Here is a 13,365-nt window from a genome sequence, read left to right on the forward strand (position 1 = left end):
GATTCTCTTCAACCTCACTGGAAAGGCCCCATGAGGTGCTGCTAATCAACCCTTGTTCTGCCAAACTCCAAGGAAAATACTTGAGGATTCACATGACACACCTAAAAATAGCACCAAACCCTGACTGGACTTGTACATCATCTGGTGACCTGAAAGTAAAGACTTACCAGAACTGAAGCAGATGACATCTGATGAGACAACTTTCCCAAGATAATCAGACCAGGCCTGCTACAAGTTTGTCGCTAAACCTTTGATGATGACATAACACTTCAGATGATCTCCAATGTCTGCGATCTTGATAACAGATGCACTTTAGATAAAGTGCCTGAGAATTCTCCCTCCTACTGCTCCTTGTTCCTTGAATGCGACCTCGATAGGTTTCCAATCTGTGTACTTTCCCTCTGATGTGAGGCACTACACCCAGGAAAGATTCTTCCTAACAGTAAGGGATAAAAAGTCACTGAAACTAGAAAAGCTATTCATTAGCAATGCTGTCACAAAAAGATCTTCATCAAAAGGGGTAAATGTAAAAAATTAATAAACAGAAACCTCAATTAAATAGAGTCAGGAGACCAGAAGGAGAGCTCTCACAGCCTGTGATGATAGCAGAGCCCAGCAGGAAGAAGAAAGACTCCTCTTCTTTCTGGGAAACGACTCAGGTAGAAAAACACAACGGACTCTTTACTTTAGCCGTCCCAATGTTACTGAACACAAGCTCATGTGTCCAATGCACAGTGAGTCCAAACAAACCAAAATGTCTGAATTTGGAGCAAAGGAAGGTTTATTGCAGGGCCAAGTAAGGAGAATGGGCAGCTCGTGCTCAAAAAACCTGACCTCCTCGACGGTTTTCAGAGAGAAGTTTTTACAGGCAAAATTTGGGGTGAGGGCTGCAGGGTGTGTGACTTTCTTCTGATTGGTTGGTGGTGAGGTAACAGGGCGGTGCTCCAGGAACCTCGTGCTCAGCCTGAAGTTACCATCCTCCACCTGGCTGGGGGCCTTAGCTCCTGCAGAAGAACTCAAAGATATTGTTATGTATATGCCTTGAGGAGGAACCCACACCCTGCTTTAATCACTGTACTATTGTTTCTTGATTGCTCCCGCTTTGTTTCACATTCCCTGATTAGCAATTGTTTGAATCTGCCCTTTGGTATTCAGGACCGTAAAGGAGGCTAAGGCCTTTTTCCTACAAACAAGAAATTGGGTAAACAGATAGGATTTGTACTCGGGAGGGCCCCATAGGGTCCTGCTTGGTTTCCCCGACTTCCTTTTCCCCTCTATAAAAGTGTACTCTTTATTTTAAATTTTATTTTGGCCATGCCACACAGCTTGCAGGATCTTAGTTCCCCAACCAGGGATTGAACCTGCGCCCTTGGCAGTGAAAGCGCAGATGCCTAACCGCTGGACCACAAGGGAATTCCCCGAAGTATACTCTTTTTCCTGCTGGGCCTTGCATGTGGCTAGCCATGGTCCTATACCTCAAACTGTAGTTCTCTGCTGATCTTGTAACTGAGCAGGACCCTATGGGGCCTTCTGGGGACAGGCCTCCCCCCCATACCCTCTGCTTTAGCTCCTCTCTGAAGTACCTAGATAATAGCATGGGATGCAGATTTCCTGAGTGGTTTTGCAGATGTGAAACATTACCCCCCCTCCCCCGCCAAATGGAAGAACTATTTGATGATCGTGAGCACATAGCCCCAGGCCTCCTGGAGCCTAAGGATTGATAATGTTAACCCCTGTGACACCACCCTGCTGCCTCACCATCAGCCAATCAGAGAACTGAGCACAAGCTGATCACCTACCCTGCAACCCCCCACCCCCCTCTTGGCCTTTAAAAATGCTTTGCCAAAACCTTTTGGGGAGCTCAAGGCTTTTCAGGGATTGAGTCACCTCATCTCCTTGCATGGCCTTGCAATAAACCTTTCTCTGTTCCAAACTCTGACGTTTTAGTTTGTTTGGCCTCACTGTGCTTTGGGCACACAAATTTGCATTAACGATCCCAAATAAACCCATCTTTGCCGTAGAAATAACTGGCAGTCTTATTTGTTTCAGGTCAACAACCCATTAATGAGGGAACCAGAGGATGACAAAGCTGCTTCAAAAGAGAATGCAGGCAACTGACTATGTATACATAGCCAGTGAAAAAAGAGGAGAAAAGGAAACTCTTGGGATGAGATCGATAAATCAAGCAGAAACCTGGTTAAGGTTCTGAGCTGGCAGAGGTCATTTGCATTTTTACCAGATAAAATCATTTACATCACCACTGGAGGAAAAAATTTGCATCTCTATTACACAACAAAGCTTGTGTTTGGTTTTCTACAAGTTAACTTCTACCCTTAAAAGAGTAATAAAATGCCCTCATTTAAAATAGTAAATCAAAGTTACTAAAATCCCAGGCAGGACCCTTGGTGGTCTTGTCTGATAGTGTAATACCATGACAATGAAGGCCACCAAGCATCTTTTCTGCTTGACTTGCAAGTTCTGGTTCCAACAGGTGTGGTCTGGTGGTGCATGTTTTCTAGTCATCAGATGAGTACATATATTGAAGTCTGGAAAGCGTTCGGGACGTGCGTTAGGTAACATCTACTTCCCTGACCCCTCCCTTGACCTCCAGTCACCGGTAGGTTCATGTCCTCTATTATCCTGTATCCCCTGGTCTGTGCACTCAGCACGTCGCATCCTATTCGTGTGACTATCTCTCCCTTTAGACACCAGGCAGAGTTTTCTTGCCCCCTTCTATGTACTGGCTCTCCAGCTCAGGGTCTGGTACAACTTACAAGTTCAATAAATGCTTGTTGAATAACTGTATAAATGAGATGGAATCTGAGCCATGTTGTGAAAAAAACATGGTAGGTACGAGGTAGTGGGGGGAGGAAAGTCAGTTCATCAGAGGCAAGGACATCGCAAACTTACTAGCGGGAGGGTGGGCTTCAATGTGGGCCAGTTGTGCGGGGAGTACAGGCAGGGCCAGCACAGGAGGATGCGGGCATGAAAGCACCACATCTAAGCGAGAGGTGAGGCGCAGGGATTCTTCCATTCTCCGTCTGCCTCCTCATCCTTTGGCTGTCCTTGCCGTCACACGTCGGGAGGGTGCACCGCCCCACGGTGTGCAGGGATGGGAGGGACAGTGAAGAACCTGGAGGCACACAACGGGTTCATGTAACTCCCTCTGGAACGAGCCTCACTCCGCGGAGACTTTGCTTCTTTTAAAAACCTTCCCAGGTCTATTCAGGGGTGACAGGGCGGTCTCCTAGGAGGGAGGAAACAGCTGGCCCCTCCCCTCCCATTCGCCAGCCTCCGCGACTCATCGCCCAGCTCCTGGCGCGCGCACTCCGGCGGGGCTGACCCTGCCACCCCGTAGCTGAGCCGGGGGCGCGCGAGTCGGGGGCGCGCGAGCCGGGGGCGCGCGCGGCGAGGGCTTCGCGGCTCAGCCCGGCTCCCCGCCCGCCAGCCCGAGCCTCTGCGACTCCGGGCCGGGATCCCGCCCGCCAGCCGGCTGGCCCCCTCGCAGGGGACGTGCTGCTGACACGCGCCTGCGACCAGGAGGACGCGCAGCCATGGGCCTCCTGGCCGGGAGTGCGGCGGCGCTGCTGCTCGGGCTGCTCGTGGAGGTAGGGCCGGGCCGGGCGGGGCTGAGCGGGAGCGGCACCGAGGCGCCCGGGAGACCGTGTGCGGGAGCCCTGAAGGCTGAGGGCCGAGAGCCACGGCCTCACGGACCCGCACGAGCGCCCGTGCGGAAGGCGTCCGCGCCCTGGTGACGGGGTCGTCCCAGCCCTCCCCGCTCCTCCGACGGCCCTCAGTCTCCCCGCCCCGCGTTACCGTTTCTCGCGCGTAGGCAGGACCCGGGAGCACCCTTTGCGCGCTGTGCGCCCGGCCCCTCCCCTGCCCTCCCCCGGGGGCCTGGGTCAGCGGGGCTGGCGGGCGGGTGGTCCCTGAAGCGGCGCAGGCGCAGAGTCAGGGCGACCATCGGTTTGGGGCTGGGGCTGGGGCTGGGGCGGGGGCGCCGGCGGGTCGGGGCGCGACCGCGCGGAGACGTGGATGAGGGAGGTGTCACGGGTCCGCGAGTGAGATGGCGGGACTGAGCAGGAGGAAATGTCCCCGCCGGTAAGGATGAAGCGCGCAGTCTTCCGATGCGAGAGGAAACCCCCGAAGAGCCGGGGTGGTGGGTGTGGCCTTTTGGAGCCGAGACAGGGACTTGTTGAAGCAACGGCGGAGGAATTGCTGGTGACCGCAACCTCGTGGGGACCTCGGCTGCCCCCGGCCGGAAAGTTGCGCCCTCGGATGGCGGCCACCCCCTTCTTGCTGAAGCGGGTTCTTTAAAATGGGAGCTAGTGGGGCCCTCGGGTGCAGTCTGGATTAAGGTTTGTTCCATTCCTTGCTCACTTCCATTATTTTGAAGGAGATTGTATTAAATTAATGAAGTCAAAGTAAATGAGTGAAGAGGATCTTACGTTTTCTCTTTTAGGTAGTAAAACTCTGGAAACGACTCCTTGGTTTTCTTCATGTATAAGGAAATCAATGTTACAAAATGTTGGGAGGGAGAGGCTGAGCTCTCCTGAAAAGAAGGTTGATGGAAAAGTTTCTTGCGCCCGGCTCCGCCATAGCAAAGACTTCCTGTTTTTGTTCTTCTGTCTCTCCCTGGCTGAGTGGTTCATGTGTTTGTGGAGTGCCCTCCACTTGCGTCCTTTTCGTTGATTCAGAATTTTATGACCTTAGGTATCACATCTCCTGGGTGGTCACCAGACAGATAATGGAGAAGTGGATCTGAGACCACTATTCGCATAGAAACGCATGCATCTGTACCTACACATGCGATCCCCCCACTTTTAAATCAGCACTTGGTGAAATTACCTAGCATTTCGTTGGTTCTGCCTCCTGCACGTCTTTAGTGTATGTGGTGCTGTGCCCTGTATGTAGCCTAGACTGCTTCAGGGACTCAGTTCTTTTCAAAATACTTAAGCCCGGGACACAGCTTCTCAGATCACTCGGAGGGAGGGACTGCTCCGAAGGGTTAAGGGAGGAGCCAGGATACAGAGGAGGGTTTTTTTAATATAAAATTATTTATTTATTTTTGGCTGCGTTGGGTCTTCGTTGCTGTGCGCGGGCTTTCTCTAGTTGTGGTGAGAAGGGGCTACTCTTCGTTGCAGTGTGCAGGCTTCTCATTGCAGTGGTTTCTCTTGTTGCGGAGCACGGGCTCTAGGTGCGCGGGCTTCAGTAGTTGTGGCGCGTGGGCTCAGTAGTTGTGGCTCGCGGGCTCTAGAGCGCAGGCTCAGTAGCTGTGGTGCATGGGCTTAGTTGCTCTGCAGCATGTGGGATCTTCCCGGACCAGGGCTCGAACCTGTGTTCCCTGCATTGGCAGGGGAATTCTTAACCACTGCGCCACCAGGGAAGCCCCCTATAGAGGAGTTTTTGCCAAACAAAAACAAAAACGAAACAAAAAAACCCCAGGTAGTTGGAACATCAAAAGATTACTATTAAAGAAAACCAGACATCTCAGGTTAATGAATTTAGCACTTTTCTATGTATGGGAAGTTGTAAGAGTTTGAGCATATTGAAATCATTCCTTTGATATACACCTCAGCTATCTGGGACCAGTATCCTGTTTCTCTCCATCCTGAATCCCCTCTGGGTGCACAGTCTGGGAGACCGCAGTGGCTGCTGGCTAGATGGCCGCAACATCCTTTGTTTACTGAAATGGCAAGTGACGTTCTTCAGGAATTTATCATCTTACGAGAGAGTTCAAATCAGGCCTGAAAGGTTCAAATGATATTAAGCTGAACTGCGACAACACTAAAATTTAAAGGAGGAAATTGATGGTTTCACAAAGTCAGATATCTAGATGATTGGTAATTTTTGTTTTCATGGGATGGCGTGGTGTAGCCCACTTTTACATGACTGTCCCAAGCACCTATTTTGTTTGTGGTAGAGAGGTGTCTCTCTGAGGAATTAAGGAGATTTCTTTCTAATGTATCACGTGGAATCTTACACATGAGTTATATAGCTGAGATGTTTTCATCTTAAGTGGGTTGCTCTGAATTTCATCTAATATTGGTTGTTAATCAGTACGCCTCTGATGCTTTTGAAGTCCTGAATCACATACATAAATGTGCTATTTCCTTTGCCGAGTATGTGAAGAGGCAAAGAAAGAACTCTCTTCAATTTGAGGGCCTAAGACAATTGAGGGAGATGTTTGGAGGCTTCTGACGGCCAGCTGCAACCTGGAACACTTGTCTTTGTTTCTTTGTTCTGCTTGAGCTGGTTTCACTGTGGCTGGAGTGTAGCTGACCATAAACCACCTGGCAGCCTGTATGCTGCCCTAGCGCTCTGGCATCCTCTTCCTAGGCAGCGCTGCTCAGGGTGGTGTGGGGCGGGCTAGGGGCGGGGGCCGTGTGCTCGGGGGAAGTCCTTGAGCATGGAGGGTGTCTAAAAGTTGTTTCAGAAGGGCTTTCCTCCCCTGCCTCACATCCTTCTATAGAAGTTCACTTACCTGTTAGACAGCTAGACTGCGTTTTGGTTTTTCACTTAGCAGACACAGAGTGCTTCCCCTGTGTTCTAAGCACTTTACAAATATTAACTCCTTAATCTTCTTAGCAGTTACTTTTAGTCTCATTTTTGTGTCAAATGGGGATGTTAAAGAGCTTGTCCACGGTCTCACTGCTGTGACGTGCGAGGGCTTGAGAAGCTAACCCAGGCAGAGGGGCTCCGACCGCCCCATCCTTTGCTTCAGCCTCTCCCACTGCTGGACACAGAGATATGGAGAGAATCTGTACTCGGTCCGTCCCGAGGCCAGTGGTAGACTTGGACAGGTATGGTCCCATGAAAACAGGTAAACCAGCAAAATCCCCTCTAGGAACTCGGCTCCATTTAGGGGACCATATAATTTAGCATCCAAACTATGACACTGGAGAGTGACGCTGGGGACTGTTAACAGTCGTGCCTGTGCAGCAGGGCATCAACAGGACTGTCCTGGAAGCCCCGGTGTGTGCTCACCCCAAAGCCCAGGCAGAGCTGTAAGTAGGAACAGGCTGAGGGGGCAGCATTATCCCTTCCCCAGGGAGGCTTCTGGGGCGCTCATTACTGAAGTGACCTTTCCTTTCTGTGAACCTGGACTTGCCTGTGAATCGCATGGGAAGCCGGTGAGGACCCTTATTTCATCTTCCCTCCTCCCCAGTCGCTCTGTGCCAGCTGGGTAGATAGCCCAGGCACGTGGGCTGTGGGGGAGGCCACAGAATAGGGGAACCCCACGGCTCTTCTCGGGTCATGAAATTCTAAAGTTGTGTGTTGGCCTTCTGTCCACTGGTCTGTGTGAGGCCCTGTGAACAGTGGCTGCAGAAACAGTGACCGGACTGAGCCGTCTCCCAGTAGCCCTGGTGAACCAGTCTCCTAGTCAGCCGCAGCATAGAAACTGAAGAAGAAAAGCGGTTCCAAGCCTGAGTACAGCTTAGTAGAACCTGGGGAGTCATTAGGTGCTGAGCGTGTGCGCCCCCCGTGGGCTCTCGTCAGAATACGTGGTTTTCTGGATATTGTCACAGCAGTCTCTTTCTAGAGGTCAGGTTGTTGACACTTTCGTAATATACTGAGCAGTATTTGTTATGCGTTCTGTCCTTACTGAAATGAGCCCAGAAATGTGTAGTGTACTATTTAGTATAAATTCCCCCTGTGCCAGGGTTGGGGCTTCTGCTGCATCCATCCGTGGGGGAGAGAACTCTGTACTAGGTTATTTTATTCAAGAGACCGGCATCAGTTATCTTTCTGCTCCTCCCCTGGAACCCAAAGCCGGAAACCTTTAAGTGAGGCCGCCATGTGTTTCAAAGTTATTCTGGCCAAAGAACATCTCTTCTTGGGCTAGAAAAAGGAGTGGTCTTCTCTTAGGGAGAGAGGGCTGGAAAGGGAACATTGTCTTTTGAAACTAGGGAAATTCACAGGATTACTGAGTATTTTTCTAAAGTCCTTTGTATTTGGATGCCCAGGAGTCTTGAAATTAGAACCAAGTCATGTTTAAGAGTGTTTTTTTGTCTCATGCCAAATGTTTTTTGTACCCTGGAATTGCAATGAATGTGGCAGCCCTTGGATGCCAATTTTCTGAAATAAACTACTGCAATCTTCCCACTCTTTAGAGTTTTTAGAATCTGAGCAACATGCAATTTGAGTGAAAGAGAAGACTGTCGGGATTTCTTATCTATGGAAGCCCACGGAGGCTGGGTGCTGAGGACGAGGGGTGGCGGCGATACGTCAACCTGGTGGCGAGGGCTCCACTCTGAACTGGGGGAAACTGACTCCAGGTTTGTGAGGAGGGCCTGGGGCTCTGGGCCCTGACTTGGGGCCCTAATTGGCCCTTGCTTTCCTGTGGCTTGTGCAAACCTATGAAGACCAACTAGGGGGCCGTGACTCTAGAAGCACATGGATTAAGCTATTGGCCACTGGATTATCTAGCCATGGGATGGCAAGTCATTTTCTTAGAACCTACATTTATCCTCTCAGTGAGGCCTCAAACGTCACCCTTTTGATGAGGCCTACCTTGACCATCCTATATAAAATTCCAACCCAATTCCCCTCCCAGCACTCTGGCTCTGACCAATTCTCTCCTTTCTCTGTATCTATTACCTTCAAAACATGATGGAATTTACCTTCCACAATCTACACATTATAGGAGCAAAGGTTTTGATCCATTTCGTTAACTGAAGTATCCCCAGCTCCTGGAACAGTGCCTGGCACACAGTAAGGACTCAGTAAATATTTGAATGAGTAAAAAGAACCGTGGTAATGACCCTGCGGGAGGGAGCTGACTAGGTCTACAGTAGGAGAGGGGAAGGTAGTTGATTAGCTATGACTCTGAAGGGGGCCTTGTGTGTTAGGACTTAGAGCTAATCATTATTTGAACACCTCTAGCGATGGAAACTCACTATCTCAAAGCAAGGCATCAACTTTTTGGACAATTTTAGTAGTTAAAGTTTTCTGTTATACTGAGTAGAAATGTCTGCATTGTTTCTACCTGGGCCTGGTTCTGTACCCTTGGGCTTTTCAGAATAAATATGATCACAATGACGGTCCCTCAGTTGAACACAGCTGTGCTGGTCTCCGCGCACCCCCCGCTCCCCGCCCCGTGTTCTTCTCCAGGCGTCATTTCCTTCTGTTATTTCTCACCAGATGTGGTTTTGAATCATCTCACCATCCTCACAGCTGCCCTTTGAAAACTGCCAAACTGGATGAACAGTGGTCAGGAAATCATCACTGTCTGAAAAAATTGGTCCTAGAAAACGGCCACTCAAAATGAATCCACTTAAAACGGGGATCAAAATTTCATAGTTAATAGTGAGGAAAAAATTTCAGCTTCATTTGGAAAAACAAAGTCCAATAATAAAAATAAGTTAATTCCATCTCAAGTATCCATTTTTAGAATTGAATCAATTTGGACAGGGGACATTAATTTTTCTGATAAAAGTCTGTGATGCATAATAGCATAGTCTTCACTTGACCTTGAAAGTTAGTGGCAAGATCATAGTAAGGGACTTTTCTTTTTTTTCCAGAATTATTTGCTCGAGTAATCAAACCCCGCCGTACGTCCACCTCTAGCTTCTCTTGGTCTTTTTTATTCATATCATTCTGTTTTGGGCATCTGTTGGGTCATTATTAACAGGTACCTGCCAGACTCTTGTCTCTTCCATAGACTTCATGTATCCTTGCGAGATCTGCAAGGTCACTTTGCTGTCCATCTGTGTGGTAGTTGTGTTGTACTTGCCTGTGATCCTGACACCGGAGGTTGATTATGGAGCTGGTTGTGTTAAGTGGGCTGCGGTGTTGGTGCACTGTTTTAGAAGGAATGAGTTCAGTGTTGAGTGCATTTTGTCGTGCAGCCTTTGGCTTGCCTCCCATCTCTTCCCCATTAGGACTTGTTTGAACAATAAGGACACTCTGTTCTGTAGATGTGGTCTCACTGGCACTGTCACAGCCCTTGTTTGGACCTTTGCATTATGCAGATAAGATAAGCCTAGAGATTTACATTGAGTTTGCAGTGACACAAATGTTTTTAACATCTGTTGGTGGTAACCCACAAATCCTCTTAACAGTTGTAGAGTGTTGAGTATAATATGTAAAGCCTAAATTGAGGACTATATATTAATTCTGTTTTACATGACTTCCTTCATCTCATCTTCTTAAGCCTGTCAACCTCTGTCTGAATACTCTTTTTAAAAATCCAGTACCCTTTATGGTTTTGTACCATATACGGATTTGATTATCATACCGCTGTCGGCTGTGTCCAATGGAGTCATAAAAATGTTAAATCGAGCCGAGTCAAAGATGGAGACTTACATCTGGGTTGAAGTAGATGATTGAGATTTTTTTTAAGTTAATTAATTAATTAATTTATTTTTGGCTGCGTTGGGTCTTCGTTGCTGTGCACAGGCTTTCTCTAGTTGCGGCGAGCGGGGGCTACTCTTCCTTGCGGTGCGCGGGCTTCTCCTTGCGGTGGCTTCTCTTTGTTGTGGAGCACAGCCTCTAGACACACGGGCTCAGTAGTTGTGGCTGCGGGCTCAGTAGTTGTGGCTCGCAGGCTCTAGAGCGCAGGCTCAGTAGTTGTGGCTCACGGGCTTAGTTGCTCCGCGGCACGTGGGATCTTCCCAGACCAGGGCTCGACCCCGTGTCCCCTGCATTGGCAGATGGATTCTTAACCACTGTGCCACCAGGACAGTCCTTGACTGAGATTCTGACTTGGAGAATATTGATGTCCTTAATTGTAAAAAGTCAGAATTTAGCTTTAAACGTGCAGTGTTTTGAAGTGTTTGATCATCTGCCCTCGGTGAGGAAAGATCCAACAAGAGTCTAGCAAGATATCTAAATTTGGGAGTTATCTGCACTCATGCTGCAGAGCAGTTGAGAGCCTTATGCAAGGCCGTTGTGTTTGGTCAGTAGGACACAGTGACCTTTGCTGGTTGGGGTTAAGGAGTCACGTGGTCAGCCAATACAGGGAGGCAATGAATATGAATATATGTATTTTCATGAAGTGCAGCTGCATACTTCAAAGCTCTTGATTAGAGCACAACATCCTGAGACCAGAACAAAGAAGTAGGATCTTATAAATCAGCTTTGAAATCGATCGATTGTGTACTTGAGGCACAGAAGACACGTGATGGTAGTTAAGTTTCTTGTTTAGATGGTGTCTTAGTGCATTTGAGCTGTTATAACAAACTACAAAATACTACCTACCGGGTAGTTTATAAACAACAAAATTTCTGGAGGCTGGGAGGTCAGTCACGGCACCAGCAAAGTCCAGTTCGGTGAGGGCCCTCTTCCTGGTTCAACGCTGGCGCCTCTGGCTGTGTCTTCACATGGTGGAAGGGCAAGCAGTCTCTGTGGGGCCTCTTTTATAAAAGCATCTATCCCACTCGCGAGGGCTCCACCCTTGCGATCTAATCACACCCGAAGTGCCCCTACTTCTTTTTTTTTTTTTTTTTTTTTTTTTAAACTTCTGTAAAAATATATTTAAAACAATGTGTCGGGCTTCCCTGGTGGCGCAGTGGTTGAGAATCTGCCTGCCAATGCAGGGGACACGGGTTCGAGCCCTGGTCTGGGAAGATCCCACATGCCGCGGAGCAACTGGGCCCGTGAGCCACAACTACTGAGCCTGAGCGTCTGGAGCCTCTGCTCCGCAACAAGAGAGGCCGCGATAGTGACAGGCCCGCGCACCGCGATGAAGAGTGGCCCCCACTTGCCGCAACTGGAGAAAGCCCTCACACAGAAACGAAGACCCAACACAGCCAAAAATAAACATAATAAATAAATAATAAATAAAAATTAAAAAAAAAACAAAAAAACAATGTGTCCCTGGAATAAAAAATCTCAACTCCATATAAAATGTATTGAACTCTGTAATATCAGGAAAAAGACCTTGGTACAAGGACATGCATTTCTCAGGGATACATGGCCAATGTGTTGCTACAGGCAAAACAAAAATAAAACTGTTGATAATGCTCAATTTGGGAAATGAAATAAGAAAAAATAAAATAAAACACGTTTTCTTACCCTTATATAAAACCATGATGCAGACTCGCCAAGATTATCATGTGCAACTCAGGTCACCATATAGGGGTCTGTAAGCTCTGCTTTCCACATAGGTGTCATTCTAAATGTCTTGGATGATACTTCCCTTCTTTTTTTTTTTTTTTACTTCTTAATCCCGCCGCATTGGCGTTAGCATTTCAGCGTGAATTTTGAGGGGACATGAACGTTCAGACCCTAGCAGGTGGCAACATAGCGACGTGTTGTGGAATCTCAGCTCTTTGTGTATTGGCTGGGAGTCTTTTGGGTAAATCACTTAGGCTCTCATTGACTCAACTGAGTCACCTGTAAGAAGAGAAGTGCCCCAGGGTAGAGGGAAGCTCTGGTAAAATCCACCACTTGGAATTTAGCTCTGCACAGTTTGGACCAACAGATTGTGAACATTGTCAGTTGTTTCTAAGCAAGGTGCCTTGCCCAGGTTCCCTGCCAAAACGGAGAGAGGGCTCCAAAAATACCTTTTCGTTTAAAAATTGTGCTTTCTTCCCTTTTTAGTATATCTGTGACTAGATTGAAAAGGAACTTGGTCATTAGTGTCCAAAACAAGGGAAAGGAAGATTGTGATTACTACCATCTTTGGCTCTTAATTTTTGCTCTGGGTAAAGCAATAAAAGGGTTCAAACTAGTACTCTCTTCCCCTTCGATGCTTTTTGGATGGCGGATCAGAAGGCAGCATCCACAAAGGTGACACCTTGACTTTTAACTAACTGGGAGTAAAGTTGAGTGAAACCCTTTGGCTCTGTAGCTGGTCTCCATCTCTGGGTATTTTGTGATTTATGACGGTGTTGTCCAAAGAATCAAACTATGGCTTCCTGGAGAGAGTGGGGACAGATCTTAAACTCTTATGGGCAGGGGGCAGGGAGTGTGGGAGTTTGCTTGTGAGGGTTTGTGAAAGTTCCTAGTTGTGGTACTTTGTTTCCTTAGTTGGATAGAAAACCAGCGGATGAGAAGGGGGTGGGGTGTGTGAAGCAAGTCCCACAGCCTCAGGACATCGTTCTCACACGGCTGCAGGGTCTCCCCACTTGGTTAAAATCTCTGCTACCTCAGCTGCTCTCTACCGACTTCGAGGTACATTCCAAGCGGTTCAGGATTCTTTTTTCCGGAACCCTGGCTTCTTTCTATTGTTCTTTTTTTACTTATTTCTTGTCACTTTCCTCCTGACCATTTTTCTCTAGCTCAGAGAGTGTCCAACCTTTTGTTTGTATACTCCCTTAAGGAATTTTCAAAAACTATATACCCCTGCACATATTTTTTGAGTTGACATGCAATCTTTTTTATTACAGATTTTTAATGACTAATGAATTGGATCCAGTG

General features: G+C 48.1%; 1 protein-coding gene and 1 long non-coding RNA gene across 8 annotated transcripts in view; one reads left to right on the forward strand and one right to left on the reverse strand.

Annotated features, from left to right (window-relative positions):
- Nucleotides 1-13,365, forward strand: part of VOPP1 (VOPP1 WW domain binding protein) — a 132,214-nt gene that overhangs the window by 38,074 nt on the left and 80,775 nt on the right. Inside the window, exon 1 of one of the 6 annotated variants that reach the window (XM_057550004.1) lies at nucleotides 3,317-3,608. The exons of 1 other annotated variant lie outside the window; for it this stretch is intronic. In XM_057550004.1, the coding sequence (XP_057405987.1) occupies nucleotides 3,555-3,608 (54 nt within the window). In that variant the 5' untranslated portion in view covers nucleotides 3,317-3,554. 4 more of the 6 variants (XM_057550002.1, XM_007187667.3, XM_007187666.3 and 1 more) reach the window with 4 other exon arrangements.
- On the reverse strand, nucleotides 776-4,232 carry LOC130708593 (uncharacterized). Of its 2 annotated transcripts, none has more exons than XR_009008842.1 (3): nucleotides 3,817-4,232; nucleotides 2,911-3,133; nucleotides 776-1,004 (listed from the first exon to the last, which is right to left on the reverse strand). It is a non-coding gene; the product is annotated as an uncharacterized LOC130708593 (long non-coding RNA). The 2 variants fall into 2 exon arrangements; XR_009008843.1 differs by having other exon boundaries at nucleotides 776-1,015.

This window comes from Balaenoptera acutorostrata, chromosome 7 (assembly GCF_949987535.1).
Source record: "Balaenoptera acutorostrata chromosome 7, mBalAcu1.1, whole genome shotgun sequence".
Taxonomy (NCBI): domain Eukaryota; kingdom Metazoa; phylum Chordata; class Mammalia; order Artiodactyla; family Balaenopteridae; genus Balaenoptera; species Balaenoptera acutorostrata.